This window comes from Mustela nigripes, chromosome 14 (genome assembly GCF_022355385.1).
Source record: "Mustela nigripes isolate SB6536 chromosome 14, MUSNIG.SB6536, whole genome shotgun sequence".
Taxonomy (NCBI): Eukaryota; Metazoa; Chordata; class Mammalia; order Carnivora; family Mustelidae; genus Mustela; species Mustela nigripes.
This window is the reverse complement of record NC_081570.1, coordinates 37,710,081-37,737,812: the sequence shown is the minus strand read 5'-3', so window position 1 is coordinate 37,737,812 and position 27,732 is coordinate 37,710,081. Positions and strand designations below refer to the sequence as shown.

The 27,732-nt window shown below is 35.2% G+C and overlaps 1 protein-coding gene across 5 annotated transcripts in view; it reads left to right on the top strand.

Annotated features, from left to right (window-relative positions):
- SPATA6 (spermatogenesis associated 6) overlaps positions 1-27,732 on the top strand; it is a 137,258-nt gene that overhangs the window by 99,619 nt on the left and 9,907 nt on the right. For 4 of the 5 annotated variants that reach the window (XM_059374666.1, XM_059374667.1, XM_059374665.1 and 1 more), the window contains one exon: positions 23,211-23,302. The exons of the other annotated variant lie outside the window; for it this stretch is intronic. In XM_059374666.1, coding sequence (XP_059230649.1) covers positions 23,211-23,302 — 92 coding nt within the window. The remainder of the gene's footprint in view (positions 1-23,210; positions 23,303-27,732) is intronic. 5 annotated transcript variants of the gene reach the window in all.

Genomic DNA, 27,732 nt, shown 5'->3' with positions numbered 1-27,732 from the left:
ATCACAAGTAGGCAGAGAGGCAGGCAGAGAGAGAGAGAGAGGAGGAAGCAGGCTCCCCGCTGAGCAGAGAACCCGATGCGGGACTCGATCCCAGGACCCTGAGATCATGACCTGAGCCGAAGGCAGCGGCCTAACCCACTGAGCCACCCAGGCGCCCCGAAAGTGGTCAAGGTTAACATCAGTAATGATAACTCATGCTGACATCCGGTGTTCCTTGATATCAGGCGATATGAAGGGCACTGCTCTGTGACATTGTTTCCCAGAGCCCATAACTCTAGTTAAACATGAAAAAATATCAGACAAAATCAAATTAAGAAGCTTTATACATAATACCTGACTGGTACTCTTCCAAACCGTCCAGGTCATGAGAGACAAGGAAGAACAGAAACTTGTCACAGTTTGGAGGAGACTGAGGAGAAATGATCCAAAAGCATCATGGTATCCTCTGTTGTATCCCGGAATAGAGGTGCATTATTGGAAAAACTAGTATACTCCAAGTATAATCTGCAATGTAGCTAATTACTGTACTAATATTGATTTCTTTGTTTTGCAAAATGAACTGTGGCTATATAAGATGTTAATATTGAGAACATGGGTGAAGTTCCTGTATACAAGAACTCTTTTCTTTTTGCAACTGTTTTGTAAATCTAAATATTCAAAAATAAAAAGTTAAACTACTGTTGACCTTTAAACAATACAGAGTTCAGAGGCTCCACAACCCCCTTGCACAGAAATCTGTGTATAACTTTTGACCCCCCAAAATTTAACTACTGATAGCCTACTGTTGGCCAGAAGTCTAACCAATAACATAAAACTGTCAATTAACACATTTGTGTATGTACTATATACTTTATTCTTACAATGAAGTAAGCTAGAGAAAAGAAAATGTTATTAAAATCATAAGGAAGAGAAAATATTTTTATAGTACTGTAAACAATCTGCATTATATGTAGATGAACCGCTCAGCTCAAACCCTTGTTCAGGTCAACCATTCTAAGTTCTTAATTTCAGCTCTTTGGGCTTTTAACCGAGAGCTGATATGATTATAGGCTCCTTTCCTCACATAGCGTACTATGTGTAATTCTTCTTAGACAACACAGCAGAAAATCCCTTCTGCTTTTCAAATACTTTCTGCTTAGCTTTTTGTCCCTTCACCCTGCACTGATTCAGACATTCTGCAAGTATCTTAAGGGAACAGTTAGCTCAGTTTTGTACCCATAATGTCTCATTGGATTTTGACCTCTCAGGTTTTTAATTTTGTACATCTAGCATAGTGAGACTGCCAAAACCCTACTGATTTCTCTGTCTTCCAGCAGTGGACATGTGGTTGAACAAAGCATAGATTCCCAACATTTTATTCTATGCTGAACATACAAGACCTTTAATTCACCTATTATCTTACAAACCTTTAGGTTTCTTACAGACCTTTAATTCACCTATTCTCTCAGAAATTTGGCACCACTTGTACTACTGTTTAAGCAGCTTCTTTGTGCCTTTAAACAAAAACAAACTACACACAGGCACATGCACACACACACCAAACACATACATACATGAATGCAGTTGTCTTAAACTAGGCACTAATCCCAGTATCTTAAATTGGTTTACTCTAGGGGTAGCCTAAACACATTCTATTAAAATTAGTCATATTTTTCTGCCTATGTTAATTCATATATATTGAACATTCTCCTCCAAATATCTGCATGCTCTGTATCTGGCACTATGCACAGCACTGGAGATTTTTGCATGTAAGCAAATTTCCTGTCCACAGGAACTTTTATAATCCAATGATTATTTAATAAACCAGTAAAAAAAAAAGTGTGGCACAGTATATGATTAAATATAAGAATATAAAGCATAAACAATTAAAGTCATTGTTTTTCCAGAGAAAAACAAATTGATTACATAGAAATGAGTGTTCATTAAATGTTGACTGCATCCCAGTCACTCTGTATATGTTACTCCATATTATCATTGCAATAATCATAAAGTAATTACTATTAAGGAGTACTATTTTAAAGATGAACTCAGAAAAGTTAAGTGGCTTGTATAAGGTCATATAGATATTTAAGATGATTGGAACAAAGATTTGAATCTAGATTAATACTTTTTTTCATTTCAGCATGTTTTTATTGAGGTTTTTTTTGTTTGCTTTTTTCATTTAAATTCAATTAGCCAATATATAATACATCATTAGTTTCAGATGTAGTGTTCAATAATTCATCAGTTGAATATAACACCCAGTGCTCATATACTCACATCACGTGCCCTTTTTACTCTCTGATCTTAACCACTAAGCTCTACAGAAATAAACACAAAAAGTACAATCTGATACACATAAGTTAGATAATATAAATTCCCAAACATAAACATGTGGAAACATGCAAACATAAGATCCACCAACAGAATACATGCTCAGAAACAGAAATAAATACTAACATTTAGAGAAGACATTGTTTTTTGCACACTCAAACACACTCTTTGGACACCGGTCAGATCAAAGTTCAGGTTGGTCCTCCTTGAAGGATGCTCATAGACAAAGACATATAATCTTAAATGTAAATACCAGGGTTTTAAAAATTTACTTTCTACTTCACAAAGAATTTTACAAACTAAAAAAAAAAGGGGGGGGGGGTTTATTTATTTATTTTTTACTTCACAAAGATTTTATTTAAATATCAACCTATTCTGGGACAGCAAAAAAGTCCTTTATGAATCATTAAACATTTGAAAAATATGGAGGAGAATAAATCATAATATGTTGAAAGTTTGATAATCATTAAACAATGAAGAAAACCTTCAAACAAGTTAATGAAAGTCAGTGATCAGGAAAGATTTAATTGAAAATAAAATCCCAAGTGAAAAGGGAGCAAATGATTTCCACTTTTATTCAAGAAAATGTAAGATCACTTCAATGAAAACCCCAGTCCTTTTGCTATTATGTCTAAATCCCAGACACTTGTGCCTCTGGCAGAAATAAGAGAAATAGAGGGAAACACAGACTATAGAATAGGCAGGGTAAATAGAAAACAGTAAATTTATACCCAACCATATCAGTTAGGTACATTAAATACAAACAGAATAAACATTATAATTGAACACAATGATTATTATGTTGAGTAAAAAGTCAATATATGCTTATTTCAAAATACCTCTTAAATAGAAACAGAAAGGTTGAGTCATGTTTTGTCTTTCATCAGTAAGCACATAATGCCTGATTAGTTCATATTCTCTCTTTCTCACTGTCTTGCTGTATGTAGCAATTATTTTTTGCCTAGATGCTTTAAATAGAAGAAATAAGAATAAATGTGACTTAATCCTACCAGCCTATCCTGTACAGAAATGCATGTTTTTAGGTAAAACTCCTTGTGGAAATAATCCAGGTAAAGCAGAAGGTCCTTATTGAGCCAGATCATGGAAAACCAGGCTAAGATGTGTAGACTTTATCTTGTAATCCAGAAATCATGAATGCAGATGCTTTCAAGGTGATAAAATTAGAATATAACCCAAGTCCTCATTTTCTGTGGTAACAAAATGATCTCAGAACAAAAATAACAAACTACCATTGGAGATACAATCATTGAAGACAGTTAAAGAATTTTTTCTCATTTCTGTTTTTTCATAACTATACTCAGCTACCTTTTTAGAGCATATACCATTATAATATTCTATAGTATACACTCTACTTTACATTCTTCATTTAAAGCTCTACGTGTAAATAACTAATGTTTGCCATTTTATATCAGTGTCTTCTCCAATCATTGCAGTTGTCTGAAGCTCTTCCCTAGTAGATTCCTAAGGAGGCTCATGGGACAAATATTCCCTGAGTTGCACAAAGATGATATTTTGTCTGTAATCTTTGTACCTGAAAGTTACTTTGGCTGGATATAAAAATCCTTGGCTTATATTTTCTTTATTTTAAGTATGTTACTTGGTTTTGACCCAGAATGTTGCTGTCAAAATCTGTTTAAAATCCAACATTCTTCCCCTTGTGAGTGACTTGCTCTTTTAGCTTGGAAATCCAATTGTGGTGTTTTTTCCCCCTTCCTTTTTGAAGTTTGCTAATAATACCAGAATGCATCATGTGTTGATTATTCTGGATTGACTTTTTTCACCAATGTATGTCATGTGTCCTTCATTATCTTATGAATATTGTATTTTTTTATTTCTTAATTAAATTTTTCTTTTTCAATTTAAATTTTATTTAATTAACATAAAGTGCAATATTGATTTTTGGAGTAGAACTCAGTGATTCATCACTTAAACACTCAACATCCAGTGCTCATCACAAGTGCCCTCTTTAATTCCTATCACTCATCTACCTCCCTCTACCTCCCTCTACCAACCGTGTTTGTTCCCTATCATTAAGAATATCTTATGGTTGGTTTCTCTCTGTCCTTCCCACTCCCTTCCCATATGTTCATCTGTTTTCTTTCATAAATTTCAAATATAAGTGAGATCATATGGTATTTGTCTTTATCTGACTGACTGATTTCACTTAGCATAATACACTGTAGCTCCACCCATGTTGTTGCAAATGGCAAGATTTCATTCTTTTTGATGGATGAGAAATATGTATGTGTACACACACACACACACACACATACACACATATATTCTTCTTTATCCACATCTTCTTATCCATTCATCCATTGATGGACATTTGGACTCTTTCTGTAGTTTGGCTATTTGTGATAATGCTGCTATAATACATCAGGATGCATGTACATGTACTTCTGTGGATCTGTATTTTTATATCCTTTGCGTAAATACCTAGTAGTGCAATTGCTGTATCATAGGGTGGTTCTATTTTTAACTTTTTGAAGAACATTCATACTGTTTTCCACATTGGCTGCACCTGTTCATATTCCAACAGTGTAAGAGGTCTCCTCTTCCTCCACATCCTCACCAACAACTGTTGTTTCTTTTGTTGTTAATTTTAGCCATTCAAACAAGTGTGGTGTGGTACCTCATTGTGGTTTGGATTTGTATTTCCTCATGGTGACTGATGTTGAGCATCTTTTCACACATCTGTTAGCCCCCTGGATGTCTTCGTTGGAAAAGTGTCTATTCATGTCCCGTGCCCATTTCTTAACTGAATCATATTTTTTTTAATATTGAGTTTGAAAAGTTCTTTATAGATTTTGGATAATAACCCTGTATCAGGTATGTTGTTTGCAAATATCTTCTTCCATTTCATAGCCTGCCTTTTAGTTTTGTTGTTTGGTTCCTTTGCTGTGCAGAAGCTTTTTTTTTTTTTTAGTTTATTTATTTATTTGACAGACAGAGATCACAAGTAGGCAGAGAGGCAGGCAGAGAGAGAGAGAGAGGAGGAAGCAGGCTCCCTGCTGAGCAGAGAGCCTGATGCAGGGCTCGATCCCAGGGCCCAGGATCATGACCTGAGCCAAAGGCAGAGGCTTTAACCCACTGAGCCACCCAGGCGCCCCTGTGAAGAAGCTTTTTATCTCGATGTTCATTTTTGCTTTTGTTTCCCCTACCTCTGGAAATGTGTTTAGGAAGAAGTTGCTACAGCTGAGTTCAAAGAGGTTTCTGTGTTCTCCTCTAGGATTTTGATGGATTCCTGTCTCACATTTAGGTCTTTCATCCATTTTGAATTTACTTTTGTGTGTGGTGTAAGAAAGTGGTCCAGTTTTATTCTTCTGCATGTTGCTGTCCAGTTTTCCCAGTACCATTTGTTGAAGAGACTTTCTTCCATTGGATATTCTTTCCTGCTTTATTGAAGATTAGTTGACCATATAGTCCAGCTCCAATTCTGGGTTTTCAGTTCTGTTTAGTTGAACAATGTATCTCTTTTTTGCCAGTACCATACTGTCTTAATGACTACAGCTGTATAATATAGCTTGAAATCCAGAATCATGATCCCCTCTAGGTTAATTTGTCTTTTTTAACTATTTGGGGTCTTTTGTGGTCCTATACAAATTTTAGGATTGATTATTCTAGCTCTGTGGAAAATGCTGGTATTTTGATAGGGATTGCATTTTTTGTATAGATTGCTTTGGGTAGTACAGACATTTTAACAATGTTTGTTTTTCTAGCCCATGAGCATGAAATGCTTTTCTGATTTTTTGTGTCCTCTTTAATTTAATTTAATTTAATTTAATATAAGTGTTCTGTAGTTTTGAGAGTACCTATTTTTACCTCTTTAGTTAGGTTTATTCATAGGAATCTCATTGTTTTTGGTGCAATAACAAGTACAGTAAATTCTTGATTTCTTTTTCTGCTGCTTCATTATTGGTGTATAGAAAGTCAACAGATCTCTGCACATTGATTTCATATCCTGCAACATCGCTGAATTCATGTATTATTTCTAGCAATGCTTTGGTGGAGTGTTTAAGATTTTCTACAGAGAGTATCATTTCTTCTGCCAATAATGAAAGTTTGACTTCTTCCTTGCTGATTTGGATATCTTTTATTTCTTTTCTTTCTGACTGTTGAGGCTAAGACTTCCAGTACCATGTTAAATAGTAATGGTGAGAGTGGACATTCTTGTCTGGTTCCTGACCATGGAGGAAAAGCTCTCAGATTTTCCCCACTGAGAATGGTATTAGCTGTGGGCCTTTTGTGTATGACTTTTATGATGTTGAGTTATGTTTCTTCTACACTTACTGTGTTGAGGGTTTTTTATCAAGAAGAGATGCTGTATGGAGGTTCCTCAAAAAGTTGAAAATAGAACTACCCTATGACCCAGCAATCACACTACTGGGTATTTACCCTAAAGATACAAACGTAGTTAACCCAAGGCTCACGTGCACCCCAATGTTTATAGCATCAATGTCTACAATAGCCAAACTATGGAAAAAACCAAGATGTCCATCAACAGATGAATGGATAAAGAAGATGTGGTATATATATATATACAATGGAATACTATGCAGCCATCAAAAGAAATGAAATCTTGCCATTTCCGATGACGTGGATGGAACTAGAGGGTATCAAGCTTAGTGAAATAAGTCAATCGGAGAAAGACAACTATCATATGATCTCCCTGATATGAGGAAGTGGAGATGCAACGTGAGGGGTTAGGGGGGTAGGAGAAGAAGAAATGAAACAAGAGGGGATTGGGAGGGAGACAAACCATAAGTGACTCTTAATCTCACAAAACAAACTGAAGGTTGCTGGGGGAAGGGTGGAGGAAGAGGGGTGGGGTTATGGACATTGGGGAGGGTATGTGCTATGGTGAGTGCTGTGAAGTGTGTAAACCTGGTGACTCACAGACCTGTACCCCTGGGCATAAAATACATTATATGTTTATAAAAAAATCTAAAAAAAAGAATAGATGCTGTATTTTATCAAATGCTTTTTCTACATTTATTGACAAGATCATATTTTTTTTCTTTTCTTTTATAAATGTGGTATATCACATTGATTGATTTGTGAATATTGAACCAATCTTGCAGTCCAGGAATAAATCCCACTTGATTGTGGTGAATAACTTTTTAATGCACTGTTGAATTTGATTTGCTAGTATTTTACTGAGAATTTTTGCATCCATCTGCATCAGGGATATTGACCTATAATTCTCCTTTTTAAGTGGGTTCTTTGTGTGGTTTTGGAATCCAAGTAATGCTGGCCTCGTAGAATGACTTTGGAAGTTTTCCTATCATTTCTATTTTTTTGAACGTTTGAGAAGAATCGGTATAAATTCTTCTCTAAATGTTGTAGGGTTCCCTTGGGAAGCCATCTGGCCCAGGATTTTTGTTTGTTGGGAGATTTTTGGTTATTGATTCAATCTTTTTCTGATTATGGGTCTTTTCAAATTTGCTATATCTTCCTGTTTCAGTTTGGTAGTTTGTAAGTTTCTAGGAATTTGTCTGTTTCTTCCAGATTGCCCAGTTTGTTGGCATATAATTTTTCATAGTATTCTCTTACAATTGTTTGAATTTCTGTGGTATTGGTTGTGATCTCTCTTCTTTCCTTTGTGATTTTATCTATTTGGGCCCTTTCTCTTTTGGTAAGTCTGGCTAGGGGCTTATGAACTTTATTAATTCTTTTGAGGAACCAGCTCTTAGCATCATTGATCTGTCCTTCTGGGGGTTTTGTTTGTTTGTTTATTTCTGTATCATTTATTTCTGTTTTAATGTTTATTATTTCCCTCTTCTGCTGGCTTTAGGCTTTATTTGCAGTTCCTTTTCTAGCTCCATTAGGTGTAGTGTTAGGTTGTGTATTTGAGACTTTTCTTGCTTCTTGAGATAAGCCTGTATTGCAATATACTTCCCTCTTGGGAACTGCCTTTACTGCATCCCAAAGGTCTTGGACTATTATGTTTTTATTTGCTTCCATGTGTTTTTTTATTATTATTTTTTCTTTAATTTTTTGGTTAACCCATTCATTCTTTAATAGGATTTTCTTTAACCTCCATGTATTTGAGGTTTCTCCAAATTTTTTCTTGTGGTTCAAGTTTCATAGTGTTGTGGTCTGAAAGTATGCATGGTATGATCTTGATCTTTTCATACTTGTTGAGGGCTGATTTGTGACCCAGTATGTGATCTATTCTGGAGAATGTACCATGTGCACCCAAAAAGAATGTGTACTCTGCTCCTTTAAGATGAAATGCTCTGAATATATCTCTTAAGTCCATCTGATCCATTGTGTCATTCAAAGCCATTGTTTCCTTATTGGTTTTCTGTTTAGATTATCTGTCCATTGCTGTAAATGGGATGTTAAAGTCCTCTGCTTTTACTGTATTATTATTAATGAGTTTTCTTTATGTTTATTATTAATTGATTTATATATTTGGGTGCTCCAATTGTTAGATGTTCTTGATGGATAGATCCCTTAATTATGATAAAATGCCCTTCTTTATCTTCTACACTCTGCTTTATAATCCAGTTTGTCTGATATAAGTATGGCCATTCCAGCTTTCTTTTGATGTCCTTTAGCATGGGATTGAGCCCCACATTGGGCTCCCTGCTCGATGGGAAGCCTGCATCTCCCTCTCCCACTCTCCCTGCTTGTGTTCCTTCTCTCACTAACTTTCTGTCAAAAAAATCTTTAAAATAAAATAATAAAATAGTCTCTTGTAGACAGCATTTAGATGGATTTTTTTTTTAATCCATTCTGATACCCTGTGTCTTTTGATTGGAGCATTTAGTCCATTTACATTAAGAGCAATTATTGAAAGGTATGAATTTAGTGTCATTGGGTTACCTGTAAAGTTGGTGTTTCTGGTGATGGTCTGTGCTCCTTTCTAGTCTTTGTTGCTTTTGGTCTTTTTTCACACTAAAAGAGTCCCCCGTAATATTTCTATAGGGATGGTTTAGTGATTATGATCTCTCTTCGTTTTTGTCTGAGAAACTCACTCTCTTTCCTATTCCGAATGATAGCCTTTCTGGATAAAGTATTCTTGGCTGCATACTTTTCCCTTTCAGCACATTGAATATATCCTGCCACCCTCTTCTGGCCTGCCAAGTTGCTGTGGATAGGTCTGCTGCAAACCTGATCTGTCTTCCCTTGTAGGTTAAGAACTTTTTTTTCCCTTGCTGCTTTTAGGATCTTTAATTGCCTCTATATTTTGTGAATTTGACTGTGATATGCCTTGGCAATGGTCAGCTTTTATTGAGTTTAATGGAGGTATTCTGTGCTTCTTGGGTTTTGATGTCTGTATCCTTCCCAAGATTAGGGAAGTTTTCAGCTATAATTTGCTCAAATAAACCTTCTGCCCCTTTTCCTCTATTTTCATCTTCTGGGACTCCTATTATATGAATGTTTTTCCATTTTAATCAGTCTCTGAGTTCCCTAAATCTACCTTCATGATCCATTACCTTTGTTTTCCTCCTCTTTTTAGCTTCTTTATTTTCCATAATTTATCTTCTGTAGTACTGATTTGTTCCTTTGCTTTGTCCATCCTCATTTTTATGGCATCCATTTGGTTTGCACTTCAGTTATAGCATTTTTAATTTGTGGCTGAGTAGATTTTAGTTATTTATCTCTGTAGTAAGAGATTCTCTCCTGTCTATGTGCTTTTCAAGCCCAGTTAGATCCTTATACTTGCTGTTTTAAATTCTTTTAAATTTATATATTTTTAAACTCTTGGGGTAAAAGATGGCTACGAGTGATTTTTTTGCCTACTGCTATTTTCACCCCTGTGTAGTTTCTTCCCACAACATGGGAATAGGGCTGATCTGTGCAAACAACAGACTATGGAAGAAATAACAGTGTATGACTTCTGAGGCTAGATCAAAAAGACATTAAAGCTACTTTTCTTGTTCTCTCATAAGATCATTTACTCTTGGGAAGACAAATTGTCTGGCCATGAAGACATAGGTAACATATTTTCCATCTGTTTTGTGAGCATGACTTTTCTGGCATGCTTCCATTGAGGACTTCTTATTTGGTCTCCCCCCCCCCTTAAAACTTTTTATGAAATTTAACCCATTTATGATGATTACTTTATAAAATTATTTTTTTCTGAATTTTTAGAAAGGGACTTAGGATCTAGATTAATTTTTCTAAATGTGTAGTTTGAGAGCTCTTTTTTCTGTCTTCCTCATTTGTTCAAAAGTATGGCACCTTAGTTTCTGGTATTTCCTGGCTTTCTTTTTCTACCCAGTTCTTATATAGAAATTTTCTTTTTTTTGTTTTTACTTCCCTGTTCAATTTATATATGTTTTAAAGATTTTATTTATTTATTTGACAGACAGATCACAAATAGGCAGATAGGTGGGGCGGGGCGGCGGGGAGCAGGCTCCACACAGAGTGCAGAGCCTGACAGGCCTGATCCTAGGACCCCAGGTTCATGACTCGAGCTGAAGGCAGGGGCTTTAACCAACTGAGCCACCCAGGCTCCCCGAATTCTTTTTCCAGATGTTTACACTCAGTGAGGGTTTTATCTTGGAAGATGACTTTGGTATGTTAGTTTGAGTTAACAGTTTCCAGACTGCTCCAGCTTCTTCAGAATTTATTGTAAATCCTTTGAATTCATCACTAGGAGAGTGGGAAAACCTCTTCCGGTTTCAGTTTCTGAACTGACCCACCAAGCTTTTGAGTGAATACTTTTTTGTTACTTTGAACTTACTTTTTTTATCAGATGCTTCAACGTTTTCCTCTGATTCATCCTCCACAGATGGTGTTACCTTCTCGTGTACCTTCTGGGGGTTTATGAATGTCTCCTGATATTTTGGAGTTCATGGGAAATCTTGTCTGTTAATTTTCTTGCAGATGTTTCTAGATGCTATTCTAGATAATTTAAAAAATTTTTATTTCAGTATAATTACTCTAATCCTAAATTCTACAGCACAGTGACTTTTTAAAAAGTGAACCCATGGGTAAACAGCATCCAGGTCAGAGACATGACATTACTAACACCCAAGAAATGCCTCTGGTGCCTCTTTTCAGTCACTACACAACCTATCTTCTAATATCTAACAACATACAGATAAGTTTTATGTGTTTTTTAACATTTCATAAATGGAATCATGTATTCATCCTTTTGTATTTAGTTTCTTTTGCTGATCATTATGTTTGTGACATGCATGTGCTTCATTTTTATAATCATATAGTGGGAATCAGTAAGCTATAGTCCACAGACAAATTCCAGACTTTTAAATTTTAAATAAAGTTTTATTGGAACATGAATTAGACCCATTTGTTTATATATTATCTATGGCTATTCTCAAGTTACAACAGCAGAGATGAGCAATTGTGACAAAGAACAAATAACTTGCAAAGCTGAACATATACAGTATTTGGCCCTTCAAAGAATAGTTTGCCAACCTTTGCTTTATAGTATTCCAGTAAGAATAGCAAAATTTATCAGTTAATTCTTTTTATTTGGGGCTAATACTAATAGTAATGCTATCAATATTATTGTATATGTTCTTTGATGAACATTATATGTATTCGTGTTGGATATATACCTAATATGGAATTGCTGGTCATAAGAAGGAATGTAGAATATACTGCTAAAAAGTTTTTTCAAAGTGTTCCAGTATCAGTGGTTTTCTCTCAGTTCTAGTTTTCTATAGCCTTGCTAACACACTGTATTTTCTGGGTTTTATTTCCCCATTATGGGTATTCCAGAGGCTTTGCATATTCTGAAACTGTGTTATTGGATGCATACAGGTTTAAACTGTGGTGAGGTTTTTTTTCTGGTTAATTGACCTTTTTGTCATTGTGAAATGTCTTTACCTCTAGGAAAGCTTCTTGCCTTCAAATATAGTTTGTCTGATATTATAATAAACATATCAACTTTCTTTTGGTTAATGTCAATTGGTACTTTTCATTCTTTTACTTTTACCCCTTATGTGTCCTTATAGTTAAGATGTGTGTCTTATATAGTTAAGTTTTGTATTATTGAGTACTTACTTTTATTTACTGCAATCACTTAATTACTGATATTCTGACGGATCTGTTCATGTTTGTTTTTTAAATCTCCTGTATGTCTCCTTTGACTAAGATATTTTTGTTCCCTCTCCTCCCTCTTTTAACTCATAGGGTATGCATTTGCTTATTATTCTTTTAATGTTGCCCCATAAAATACATGTCGTCTCTGTTATAATTTAAGACACTTCTTTTCTTTACCAGTTTTTTGATAATGCTAGAATTTTAGAATACTTATACTCCATTTAAACTCCTTTCTTTTTTATTATTATTTTTTAATATATTTTTTTATTTTTTATAAACATATATTTTTATCCCCAGGGAACTCCTTTCATTTTTAAAGGTTATTGTGATACATTTTATTTCTGCTTGTATTTTGGATTCCAATAATGCATTGATACTATTGTTTCATATAATAATATTTATTTGTATTGGCCTACATATTTTGTATAGTAATATTTATATTTGCCTACATATTCATCTCTTTTGATGCTTTTTAGTTTTTCTTTTCTTTTCATTTTAGATCATTTCCCATTTGCCTGAAAAATTTCCTTTAGTGTTTTTTTGTTTTTGTTTTTGTTTTTGTTTTGTCAAGGTCTGCTAAGGGTCTGCTATTTTTTTGTCATGGTCTGTTTTCATTTTTATTTACTTATTTTTATTACTTAGGTGTTTATTTATGTATCCATAAATCTATGAGAAAGTTTTCCTCACTGGATATAAATGTATATGTTGGCAGATGTTTTTCTTCCTGTACTTTAAGAATATCATTTTGTTATCTTATAACTTCCATTATTTTCTTGATAAGCCTATTGTCAGTCTTAACCCTTTCTGCTTATAATGTTTTTTATCTCTGGCTTCTTTTAGTATTTTCTCTTGTCATTAGTTTTAAAAGATTTGATTGTATATATTTTTTTAAAACATTTTATTTATTTATTTGACAGACAGAGATCACAAGTAGGCAGAGAGGCAGGTGGAGGTAGGGGACAGGCTCCCTGCCGAGCAGAGAGCCCAGTGCAGGGCTCAATTCTGAGACCAATGCAGGGCTCAATTCTGGGATCCTGAGATCATGACCTAGCTGAAGGCAGAGGCTTAACCCACTGAGCCACCCACGCACCCCTGGCTTTATGTATTATCCCTGCCCAGAGTTTCTTGAATCTGTGAATTCATTACTTAATTTAGGGAATTCCAGCCCTTTATTTCTTTAAATATGCTATATTGACTATACCTTTATTCCTTCCTTCTTGGGTGTCCAATTTCAACTATTAGACCTTTTGATTATCTCCCATAGTTTCTTGCACTTCTTTCCATATTTATCTTTCTATTTTCTCTTTTATTAGCATTTCCTATGAACCTATATTCTACTTCACTGATCTGGTCTTCTACTGTTTCCAATACACTGTTAAACACATCTATTAAGTTCTTTACTTCTGGGGCACCTGGGTGGCTCAGTGGATTAAAGCCTCTGCCTTCGGCTTGGGTTGTGATCCAGAGTCCTGGGATCAAGCCCCACATCAGGTTCTCTGCTCAGCAGGGAGCCTGCTTCCCTTCCTCTCTCTCTGCCTGCCTCTCCGCCTACCTGTGATCTCTGTCAGATAAATAAATAAAATCTTTTTTTAAAAAAGTTCTTTACTTCTATTTAATATTTAGATTTAAAATGTCTCTTTGATTAATTCTTATAAATGCCAGTGTTTCTGGAAAACCTTAACCTTTGTTTATTTTGTCCAACTTTTCATCTGTTTTCTTGAAGATACTGATCATAGTTAAAGTGCTTATCTCCTAATTCTGATACATGGATTACACTTGTGATCTGCTTCTTTTGTCTTTTTCACTCTTACATGCTATCCTGACTATACTGTGCTGACTATAGCACTTATTTCATAATAAATTCTAGACATTATTTCTAAAAGAACTTTAGATCTTTCTAGATGATGAAAGGGTTCTTTTTCCTCTATTAGACAGGTTGCATCAGGGGGCTAACCTTGATTCAAAAGAGACCAGACTACTTTGAGGCTATGTTGATGTTTTGGTAATCAACCTCTAGAGCTTTGAAGTCAGAGTTTTTCAGGTCTTTGTCTTCTCAGTACCAAGAAACTGAGGCAGTTTCTCTCCTACTTCTCAGAAAGTTTAGGTTTAGTTCCTTATATTTCCATACCAGGAACCTTCAGAAAATATTCATATATTTGAGTCCCTTCTCATCTCTGTTTTTATGATATCAGCTCTGCATAATCACCAAGATGTCTGCTGGTTTCTCTGTCTTCCAGTACAACTTCTATGACTAGTTCTAGCTGCTCCCAGAAGTGATCATACCCTGCTCCCAGTATAAATGTGATTTCAACCAGTCAAGTGTCAATTCACTACATTTCAAGGCTTTAAACTTTGACCTATTCTGTTACCAACATCTTTTTTCCTGACAGATGTTTGTCTTCTAACTATCATCTAATTATATGGATCTTTTGCTTTTCAGTCATTTTTGGATTAGTTTGTTTTCCCCTTCCCCAAACTGGCATAATTCAAAATTTTGGCAAATATTGTGACAAGACACTTTCATGTGTTTGAGGTTCTTCCAGTTCTCAGTTTTATTTTTCGAGTGTGGTGTGATTCACAAAAAAAAATTCTGCTGGGTACTCCATCCCCAGAAATAGCCTTTGCCTGAGCCAAGACCAGATTTTTTAGCCTAGCTTGTCCCAAATTGTCAAGTCTTTCCAGTTTAAAAACAGTTACAGGTCCTTAAGTGTCACTGCTATCTCCAGGGTTTTTGCCTCTTGTGTTTTGAGGGCCTCTCACTATAGATATTTATCTCTTATATAGGTCTTTATCTCGTAAGTACCATGAAATTGTAGGAACATTCAGAGACTTTTGGGTTAGCTCTATACCCTCTAGTCCCACACAGCTTCATAAATCAATAAATGTCATAACTGAGAAACTGGTTGTACATCTAAGGCCTCATAATACTCCAGTTACATTACTCTACTCTTTTACAACCATCAAAAACTTTGTTGGTTTTTCTGTGTCACAGCAATGACTCTTGTTCTAATAGAAGCTCTGGTTCTTAGCATCTAGCCCATGCTCACGATATGCAAACACTTTGAGGAAAAGTGGCTGTGCAGATCATCAGTCCACCTTTGAAAGTTACTCTCCTCTGAAATGTTAGTATCACTAGTGTTTTGGTTTTTGCACCTTTCTAATAGCTTAAAATATATAAATTTTTATTTTTTTTCTGGCTTTTCTAGTTTTCAATAGGGGTATTGGTCTGCCATGAATTATTCCTTGTAACCCCAAAACAATTTCTGCATGTTTTTATGAGGGGATTTTTGCCTCTAAATACTATTTGTTTTTTATTACTACCACAACAAAGTACCACAAGTTTAGTAAATCAAATTGATTATCTTAAATTTCTGTACACCTAGCATGGATCTCATTAGGCTAAAATCAGTGTATCAGCAGAGATGTTTTCTTTGTAGAGTTTCCAGGGAAGGATCAATTCCTTTGCCTTTTCCAGCTCCTAGTGACCACCCACATTCCTTGGCACGTAGCCACTTTCCTCCAATTGCAAAGCCAGCAACACTGCATCTCCTTGACCTTTATTCTTTTTCAAAAAAAAAAAAAAAAGATTATTTTTGAGAGAGAGAGTGCGTACATATTGGTGGGGGACAGAGGGAAAGAACCTTCAAGCAGACTCCTCACTGAGCAAGGAGCCCTATATGGGGCTTGATTTCATGATCCATGAAATCATGACCTGAGCTGAAACCAAGAATTGGATACTCAACCATCTAAACCACCTAGGTGCCCCTTGACCCTAATTCTTAGTCACATCTCCCTCTTTCTGACCATAGCCATGAAAGGCTATTTCTGCTTTTAAGAACTCATTTGATTAAATTGGGCCTAGATAGATAATCCAAGGTAATCCTCCCTTTTCAAGATCCTTAGCCTTAGTCAAATCTGCAAAATTCTCTACTGCTCTGTAAGGTAACATGTTCATTGGTTCTGAGAATTAAGGTATGGACATCTTTGGGTACCCTTATTCTGCCTACCATACACTGTCACTAACATCTTCCTAGAATTCCCTTCTCTGGCAGTTTAAAAAATTTTTTCATCGTTATTTCTTTTCAGCACTTAATTTTGTACACTTAGCTGTGATTTTCTCTTGTTTTTATATAGTTTGGCGTTTGCAGTTCTTCTCAAAAAGCAATGTCAGACTTGTTCCTTGTGTACCGTATATATGCCTCTTAAGGTCTTTTTATTTAACTCCTGGACATTTTCTGATGGATATGTTTTATATTATGAATATATTCAAATCTGTTGCATGCATGTTTGTTTTCTTAAGACACCATTTATGAATAAAAGTTCTTAATGTAGCCCAGTTTTCCTCTCTTTTTGTTTAGTGTTTTGGTTAGTCCTTTCTTATGTGCATATAAGACAACTTCAGCTAACCGTGATTCTGAAGATATTCTCCCATTAAAAAAGTCTTTTATCATGTTGCCCTTCACATTAGATCTACAGTGTATGTGGATTTGATTTGTATGTATAATGTGAGACTTGGATGAAGGTTTATTTTTTCCCCTATGTTTATGATCCATCATCTTTTTTCAGGTGGCCATTTTTTCCCTTTCTCTGTTTATGTGGAAATAGTCCTGGATTCTTTTCTGTTCCATTGGGACTGTATATATATGAGTATCTTTCTGGATTTTCTTCTGTTTCATTGGCTTCTCTCATTTTGTAGTAACCTCATACTTTTTCATTTGCTGTAGGTTTATAATAACTCTTGACATCAATGGCTACAGTTCTTCAGGTTTGTTCTTGCTTGCAAGTGATATGGCTATTCTTTGTTCTTTGAATTTCCATCTGCATTACAAAATCAGCTTGTCTGTTTTAAAAAGCATGATATGATTTTGACTGAGCTTACATTGAATCTGTGCTTTAACTAGGGGAGAACTGACATCTTACCAATATTGAGTCTTCCAATCCATGAATATGATGTCTTTTAAAATTAATTTAGAGATTTAATTTCTCCCAATTATGTCATAGTTATCATAGTTGCATTTCTTTCAGGAGACTTATTCTTAGATGTTGGATATTTTAATGCTACTATCAGTTGTATATTTTGAAGTTGTATCTTCTTTTTGGTTTTGGTATAATGACTGTAATAGATTTTTGTGTAATGACCTTGTATCCAGTGACTTTACAGTCACATATTAATGTTAATATATGGTACTTCTTTCATGTTTATATGTATAATATAGTCTGTAAAGAATGACAGATTTATTTCTCCCTCTTTAGTCTTTAAGCCTTTTATTTCTTTTTCTTGCCTTACTGCACTGTGTAGGGTTTCCAAAGCAATATCAAATAGATGTTGTGAAAGAGGGTATCCTCTCTGGTTTGCCATCCAAAGAGGAAAGCTTTTTACAATTCAACATTAAGTATGATGTGTGCTATGCATTTTTTGTAGGCGTTCTTTGCCAGATTACAGACATTCCTTCTATTCTTTTTTTTCGTTGAGTTTTTTTAAATTTTTCATTATAAATATATGAATTTTTTGACATTGGGATGATTAAATGCTTTTTCTCTTTGTTTTAATGTGGTAAATTGCTTATTTGATTATTCAAATTTTAACCCATGCCTGCATGCTTGGAAAAAAAACTCCTGATCATAATTTATTTATACACACACACATACACACACATACACACACACACACACACACTACTGGTTTTGATTTGGTAATATTTTACCTAGGATTTTTACATCTTAGTTAGTGATAGTGATGAGTCTATAAGTTTCCTTTCTTGTAATGTCTTCCTTAAGTTTTTGCTGGCCTCATAAAAATGATTAGGGAGTGGGGTCTGGATGGCTCAGTTAACCATCCCACTCTTGGTTTCGGCTCAAGTCATGCTTTCTTGGGTCATGTGGTGAAGCCCGGCGTCCAGTTCCCCACTTGGCAAGGAGCCTACTTGAAGACTGCTGCCCTTCCTGCCATTTGCTTGCTCGTACTCTCTCTCACTCTCAAATAGATAAATAAGTCTTTAAAAAATGATTTGAGCACTGAGCATTATACACAACTGATGAATTATTGAACTCTACATCTGAAAATAATGATGTACTATATTTTGGTTAATTAAATTTAAATTATAAAAAGTGATTTGGAAAATACTCCCAATCGTCCTCTGAAGAGTTTGTGTAATATTTATTTCTTAAATGTTTTAAATAAGCCCATCTTTGTAGGAGAATTTAAAATAAAGAATTTGCTGATTTTGTTTCACTGTAGCCAGATAACATACTTCATATTATTTTAGTCCTTTTAAATTTATTGAAACTCATTTTATGGTTTAGTGTATGGTCTCTGCTGAAGAATTTTTTTTTTAAGATTTTATTTGTTTATTTGACAGACAGAGATCACAAGTAGGCAGAGAGGCAGACACGGGAGAGGGAGATGCAGGCTCCCCGCTGAGCAGAGAGCCTGACGGCGGGGCTCGATCCCAGGGCCCTGGGATCACGACCTGAGCCGAAGGCAAAGGCTTTAACCCACTGAGCCACCCAGGAGCCCCTCTGCTGAAGAATTTGTTGTATATACTTGAGAAGAATGTATATTCTGCTAGTCTAGAGTGTTCTGTAGATGTTAGATCTAGTTGATTCATAGTATAGTTCAAGTCTTCCATTTACTTGTTGATATTCTGCCTTGATTATTCTATCCATTGTTGGAAGTAAAGTACTGAAGTCTCTAACTTAATATATTGTAGGAGTTTTTCATTCTCATATTGTGTGAGTCAGGATTCTCCAAGGAAACAGAAGCAAAAGAACATGTGTATATGTATATGTGTGTGTGTTTATATACATAAACACATATATGGAGAGAGGGAAGTTTGAAGGAGTTGACTCATGCAATTGTGGAAGGTTGGTGAGACCAAAATCTGGTGAGGTAGGCTGGATACTCAGGGAAGAGTTGTAGTTCAAATCCAAAAGCAGTCTACTGGCAGCATTCCTTCTTCCTTGTGGGAGGTTAGCCTTTGGTCCCTTAAAGCCTTCAACTGACTGGATGAGGCCAGCCCACATTATGAAAGTCAAAGTCCATTCATGTAAATGTTAATCTCATCCATAAAAACCTCATGGAAATGTCCAGAATAATGTCCCACCAACATCTAGGCTGCATGGCTGAACCAAGTTGACATACATAATTAACCATCATATGTACCTTTTCACAGCCTCCCTCTAGCAATTTGTCAAAGTTCCCATTTAAGTATTCTTTAATTGGTCTTCCCTTCAGACTTTATTATTCTTTATTACAATTATAAACCAGGTTATAGAATTAGAAAAACCTTGGGGTGCCTGGGTGACTCAGTTGGTTACATGTCAAACTCTTGGTTTCAGTTTAGGTCATGATCTCACTGTCATGAGATAGAGCCCATAGAGGCTCCATACTCAGCATGGAGTCTGCTTCAGATTCTCTCCTCCTCTCCCTCCCTGCTCACACACTCACTCTCTCTCAAATAAATAAATAAATTCAGTTCAAATCAATTCAAAGTTAGCCCTTCAACTTCTTATCCCTTTGTCTTTAAGCAGTTCTACCTAAGTTTTCTCTATGTTATGAATTAGGAAATTAAAGCCATTAAGGCTAACTGATTTGTCCAGGGTGATAATGCATATTAGAACTATTTGAATTCTTGTCCTTGTACACAATTCACTATAAATCATGTATTGAATTTTATAGTAATAAAATATACCTTATAGGTGTTTTAACTATGTATGAGAACTTCATTTCTTTGAGAATGACAGGTGTATATTTTATTTAAATACTCTATAATTAGTGAGATTGCTTGCTGCCTTTTAGTTCTAGTTATGTTTTAGACTAACCACCTTCATCCCTAAATTTTTCAGTTTGCAAGCATGAGTAGAAAGCAGGGGTAGTCTAAGTAAGATGTCAATCACATGTATAAGGCATAGTGATCATTGATGAGAGGAATCTTAAAAGAACATTTAATTTAGTGCCAGTTTTAGGGAAGGAAAGCCCACAGCTTCTTTTAATAATGTTTACTTTATTAATGACTTTTGATGGAAGAAAAATGTTTCTTCGTGGAAATCTTGAGAAAGTTTCTTCTGAGCTATATTATTTAGGACTACCCTCATAAAAAAACAAGTAGATACTGGCTGAAAATAGATACAGCTGAAAGTTTGAGCCTAATTTTCATATAGGAGAGTAATCTAATGGCTTGGGATGGAGATTTTATTTCATTTGCATTCTAGGAGGCAGTATAATGTAAATCAAGTTAAATCTAAGTTTAAATTTCAGTTCTGCCACTTAATAATGTATGACTTTGGCCAAGTTATTTAATTTTTTGATTTTACTACCTCCTTTTTCATAAGGTTATCAAAGGCTTAAATGATACACAAGTAAAGAGAACCTAACACAGTCCTAGATACCTTACAGGAACTCAGCAAATATTGGTGTCATCTGTTTTTTCTGTATTTGTATGTTGGCAAATGGGAATGTTGACAAGGAATAAGACTGGAATCATTTCTCCTTGCCCTAGGGATGTGTTTCCTGGCACTAATGAGAATGATATATCTCTTCAAATTCTTGCTCTACTCATAGTTAATACCTTATAATAAAGTATGATTTTTTGTTACCTCTTTACTTTTATATAATTTGACCTTTAAAAGAAAGACTGTACCAGGACTCTTATAAGATATATGTATTTGTACTGAAAATATATTAAATGTCACAGAATATAGTCTTAAAATTTGAAGGGAATAACCATGAAGATCACCTGGTCCTTTGTGTTTCCTGGGGCAGAATTCCCTTCCATGAACTTCTTGAACTAGATGTGTATCAACACTCTGCCAGAATAATTTCAGTAATTATGATCTTACTTCCTCTAAAGAACATCATTCTGATTTTAGAATGCTCTATTAATTAGAATGTTCTTCCCTATTTTTTCCTTTGTTCTCCTTATAATTCTGCCCTTGCTTCTTATTACCCATAGAGCTCCTCAGAATAAACAGCTATGGTTCCACAGGAACCATATCTTGGTCATTTTTTTTTTTATCTCATAGGATAGTAAGTACCCAATTCAATATAGGGATTTATTTAATGAATACTAAAAGTTCAGATTTTTTTAAGTACTTCTGTATTTTTTTATATATAAACTTTAAAATTTAGTCAACATTTTTTATTTCTCTTGGTCAAAAATTATTTTTTTCAACTGTATTGACAAAATTAAACAAGGAATATTGATTTATGCTTATGTATAATACCACTTATATAATTTAGAAATGAATGGCTTTTTCCAAGGAAAGAATTAAAAATTAAATATTATTTATATCTCTTTCATTCATTCCTTCTTGTAGCATAATCTGTTTCTGAAGATTGAAAACATATTACATTTTTTAAAATTTCTTACACTTTATTTTGTAGTGTCTTTTGTACTCATTACAGACATTAATGCTCTACTTCACTGATTCATCAGACTGTACAAAAATAACCAACATCCAGCTATATGATATTTAAGAATAAGATCTAAAACCTAATGATAAGGGAAAATGGAAAATAGAAAGGGAAATTTATGCCATCCAAACACTAAGAAAGCTATTTAGTTACAGTAACTGTAAATCAAAAAAAGGGGAAAAAAGCATTAATAGAAATAAATGGAATTATTTCATAATGATAAAGGGTTCATTCACCTAGAAGCTATAACAATTCTAGATATATATTCACATTTTCTGTGATTTTTTAAAATTTGCTCTATATTTTATTGCTTCCATTTTTTAAAATTTTATTTTTTCAGTGTTCCAAGATACATTGTTTATGCACGACACCGAGTGCTCCATGCAATCAATGCGTGCCCTCCTGAATACCCACCACCAGGCTCACCAAACCCCCTACCCCTCTCCCCTCCCAAACCCTCAGTTTGTTTCTCAGAGTCCACAGTCTCTCATGCTTTGTCTCCCTCTCCGATTTCCCCCAACTCCCTTCTCCTCTCCTCCTAATGTCGTCCTCCATGTTATTTCTTATGCTCCACAAGTAAATTAAACCATATGATAATTGACTCCATTGCTTCCATTTTTTTAATTGAATGCTCTCTTCCCAATTTCATGCCATCAGCAAATTTTTTAGAAACATTTTTCTTCATTATCTTTATTCAGCTGATTTCTCACATAAAGTAAATGACTCCCTTATTAATACTAATCTTTATAGCAATTGATTTGTGATTACTGGCTTCTTTTGTTATCCATTTGCCTTTATGTCTGTTCCTATCTGACTGAGGGATAACAAGGATGTTGGCTAATTGTCGTGAAAGATATTTGATACTAAATTATATGTAATTACCATACATAAGAACATAGTTGCAGTGGATGATATAGTTTACAATCTATTTCTTTAGAATTCTATAGCTATGGATTTTGATACCAACTACCTTGCCCTTCATTTTTGCTTCTTTGCTTCTTTGGCTTATTGTTGTGTTTTGGCTTATGAATAATAGGTACATGTTTGAATGCTTACATTTGCATAAGTTTTCCAGGTACTTATTCTTCAGAGTGTAGGAACAGTCTTTCAGGAGTCACATAACAATGTGTAAGATATTACTATGTATCTTACTACATATCTTGACACAGTATCAATTCTTGTTCATTTATTGATGCAGGAAAACATCTACCAGGTATCTAGTCTTTGATAAGCCTTATTAACAAAATATAATAAAACTATATTTTATTGAGCAGAATCATGAATCATGAATTCTCACCTACTCTTTTTTTCTTTCCTAAGAAATCCATGCATTTAATTCATTTCTTATAATGGGGAGAGGGAGAGCATTTCCCAAAGAAACAGAGGCATCATTTTAATTATAAAATGAATTAATGGAAATCTTTAAACTTTTCAGGATGAGAGAGATCCAGAGAAAGAAGATGAACTGGAACTGAAAAGAGGTCTTTTATACAGAGACTCTGCCTATGACAGTGACCCAGAGTATAGGTATGAGCTGGATTAATGCAGTGTGTTGAGATCTTTCTCACAGTTGGCATAAATATAACCTTTTTAATCTGCCTGGATTTGTGGGAAATTTAGACTCAAATTGATAATTATTTATTAGTAAGTTTTATTTTTAACTATATAAAATCCTATTAAAATACTTTAATGATTTCATTACTGCAACTTTTCAGTGAAAACAAATATAGTCAATTAAGGGTGATTCTGTCCATTTTACTTAAGATTTTTAGGGTATTTGACTGGCCTGCAAGCCCACATATCCAGGGTTTATTTTCAGGTATATTTATTCTCATTCAAACAACAGTTGCCATAATTTTGGACCATGAGTGAACTTGTTTTTAATAACACAAGAAAAACTGTTCTTCTAGCCTAACATTTCAGAAATGTTAGTAATAACAAAATTTTTGCAAGATTATGCTAGAAAATGTCATGAAGATTTGTAAAAGCTCTGTGTCAGTTGCCACAGAATGTGATATTAAAAGCTGAGTGTAAATTGTGCATTTAAGTAACTGAAGGTTCTCTGCATCCTTTGGTGTTACACCACTGATTACCACATGGCTTCCACCTTCTGAGTTTCCTGAAAAACAAGTATAAGAAAAAAAAAGTTCCAGATAATGGAATATATCTTATTGCTAACTTGAGTTTTGGACTGAAGTTTCTGATCTTTACCCTGATAAGTTAGTACTTCTCTTGCCCCTTACACAGAGTATAAATGTGAACTCCTTTCCCAAAGCTACTGCTTCCCAACCAACAGACAACCTGGGCCTCCCATCAAGGGAGTAGCATATTACAGGTGAGTTTGAAGAAGCAATCCAAACAGGAAAAAGGAGATCCAAGAAAGTTCACACCTCAAGAAAGAAGACTTTTTTACCTTTTATTATTATTATTTACTTAAAGCTCTAGTCTCCAGATTGCTACTATATGGATTAGCCTCTCAATTTTAATTCTTAATCTATATAATTGTTTCTAATTTGGGTAAGAATGGATAGGGTTGGTAAAGGAAAGAGTCTGATTTGCATACTTTTCATATGAATAATAATTACCTGGGCTGCCTCTTAAAAATATAGAGTTCTCCTTTCTACTCCCTTAGATTCTAAATCTTTACATAGAGGGGTGAGACCTAGAAAGCTGCATTTTAAGAAATATCATGGATGCTCCTAATGCAGCTAGTGTAAGGACCACATTTTGAAAAGCACTGGTCTGTATTTAAAGTTTGCTGTAAACCTGAGTATTGGTTCTTTTTCCAGTTCACCAAGCAGTGTTACTGGCTAAGCTTTTGATTACCTGAGACTGTTTTGGTACCCCTCAGGTAAGAGTTAAGCAGAGTATCAAAAAGTTCTGCTTACACATTTTTTTGAGATTCTTTATATTCCTTGTCACTTATCTTATATACACATTTATTTTTTTAAAGATTTTTTACTTATTTATTTAACAGAGAGAGATCACAAGTAGGCAGAGAGGCAGGCAGAGAGAGAGAAGGGGAGGCAGGCTCCTCACTGAGCCAAGAGCCCAATGTGGGACTCGATCCTAGGACCCTGGGATCATGACCTGAGCCAAAGTTAGAGGCTTAACCCACTGAGCCACCAGGGTGCCCCCTTATATACACATTTAGACTGATTGAACCGAGTGGTCAGAACTTCAAGACCTCTTTTATAAGAATATATTTTATATTAGCTCCAGAAGCTATTGAAATGATCAGGATATTATTTTAGTTTTATCCCTAAGACATATTAAATATTCTGCCAAGGAATGACTCTCATTCTACTTTCCATCTCAAAGATGAGAGAACGTGCACTCGAAGTCATCACCCACTGGCTTGCCTTACAGCTTCCATCAGCAGACAACAAGAGGAGATTTGGGGTCTTGGCTTATATCACCCCTCTGCAGACACAAATTAACACAGAGGTCCTGAGGAAGTCTGCATGGACCCCTGGAATGGCTGAGTGAGGAGCTCAACAAATCCTCTTCCCCAAAGCAACAACTAGACAGAAGTGTCAGAAACAATAATTTTAAGACTCTAAAAATTGAAAAGCATATAACAAATTGAGAAGCACTTATCAAGAAAATCTACTGAACCTCAGTAAGGGCAGTAGGAATCTGTGGCACTTTGCCCAGAACTCCTGGTTCCCAGCTCCTTGGGGCAGTCCTGCTGAGAGAGCTGCAGCGTGGCTGCCAGAAGAGACTGGCTATATGGAGCAGAGCATGGGAAATCCCGTGTGCACGGAGATTAATAGAAACAACAATGACCCCACTGGCAAGCTGTAAGAGAAGGCTGAGATCTAACTACTTGTTGGTACAGATAAAGATCCAGGGACCAGGTAGCCAGCGTTGGTTTTGATAAAGTTGTACTTACTCTAGTAGTCTGGAACATTATGTGGGTGTGTTAAGGGTGTAAATAAGTCCAGAAGAAACTGGAGAGGCCCTTAGGGAGCCGCTAGTCCATGGCTGAATGTGAGGCCTTGTGAAGGCACAAAGTAATATCCAGGGAAGGCTTGCAAAACAGATACACTTTGAATCTATATTCCAAGTCACACATAGATAGATCCATTGGCAAAAGATGGAACAAGCCTTTCTGACCAATTAGCTAGTCACCAACCTATGTTAACGCAGGGGCAGCCCCTAAGAGTACAAGCTTCAAAGTAGAAAGAATCATTTTTTTAAAAAAAGAAAAGGAACAAGAGACATCAGAAACTATACAGGGCAAGGGAAACAGACTTCAGGCATTAGTCCAGGCAGGATACTAAATGAATAATCAAAAACAAAACCCTGGTAAGGTCAAAATCCAGAGTTGTTGCAGTTTTTATCTAAAGTATCGTTTTCAATAAAAAATTGTGAAACACACAAGAAGAATGAATTACTATAAACTGTCTTTGAGAAGGCCTGGATATTGGATTTAGCAACTGTGTTCAAAGAACTAAAGGCGATCCTGTTTAATGAATTAAAGGCATATATAATGGGAGTGACTCTTCAAATAGAGAATATCGATAAAGAGATAAAAATTATTTCTTTCATGTCTTGCTTCAAAATTATGCCTAGGACTCCATGCTTGATCTTGTGATCTACATGTGCACTGTGGCTATCATCCATGGAGCAGAGCAGAGAGGCCGTGCTTTCTGTAGGAGGAGCAGAATGGGAAATTGGAGTACCTGTTACTGTACACGGCAGCCTGTGCATGCTAGCTGTCCTAGGTCTTCTGACATCTTTGAGTATAAAATTCATTTGGAAGAAATCTCTTTTATCAAGGAGTTGTTAAGTAATCTTACTTAAAGTGCTTTGGGGTTTGGAGCCGGAGTTTGGGAAGAACTTTCTACCTGTGCTGACCTCCCTCTCTCTTATGTGCTACCTATATTTAAGGAAATTTTAGACCTTCATGGTGGTAGCCTTGCCAGTGCCCTGGGTCCTAGTGTGCTTTTTAGTACCCGCTCTGTATAGTTCAGATTTCTTCAGTTTTCAGGGTGTTTAAATTTCTCCATATTGTCGTGTACTTCTGGCATAACTGTCTTACTTGAACCTTGTTCCTAATTAAAGACCAGGCATGAGTGATCCTTCATATAGATGGGAGTTGGTCACAAAAAGAGAGAAGTAAGGATAAAAATAATTTTAAGTTCATCATTAAAATGTGAATTGGCCTGTTATGACTATTGTCTGAAATTTTTAATCATATTCTTTTATGGAACTAGCTAGTGATATAAACTGTTTTCTATTTACTTATGCATATTTTTCAGGTTATTAAGAGTAGAAATATGTTCGATATAATGTTTTAATTGTGAAATTATTTGTAACTGAGTAATTTAAATTTTGACTATTTATTTTTTTTATCTTTATAGATTCCAGTATAGTTAATATACAGTGTTATCTTAGTTTCAGGTGTACAATATAGTGATTCAGTAATTCTGTGCTTCAGCTGGTGCTCATCACAAGTGCATTCCATCATTCCCATCACCTATTTCACCTATCCCCCACCCCCCTCCCCTTCCATACCCAGCAGCTGAGTATTTTTGAATAACACAGGCTTGACTCTAGTTTTCATCTCTTCCCTATTGGTCACTATTTGATTAATCAGATGAATCTACTAAGATATAATAACAGCCAAAAGGCTGCCTTTAATATTTAACAAATAGAAGAAAAAATCTAAATATTATACGGACTTAAAATCTCTTAAATAACTAAGAATAAACCTTCATTTTTAAGTGAGATAAATGTTATTTGATTCTATTTTGAATTCACTGGATCTTGTGGTATTAACTCAAGTATCTTAAAATCCTTTTTCATTAAATACTTAAGGTTGAACTTTTCTTTTTAAATAAATTTTGTCTAGGGGCACCTGTGTGGCTCAGTGGGTTAAAGCCTCTGCCTTCAGCTCAGGTCATGATCCCAGGGTCCTGGGATTAAACCCCACATCAGGCTTTCTGCTC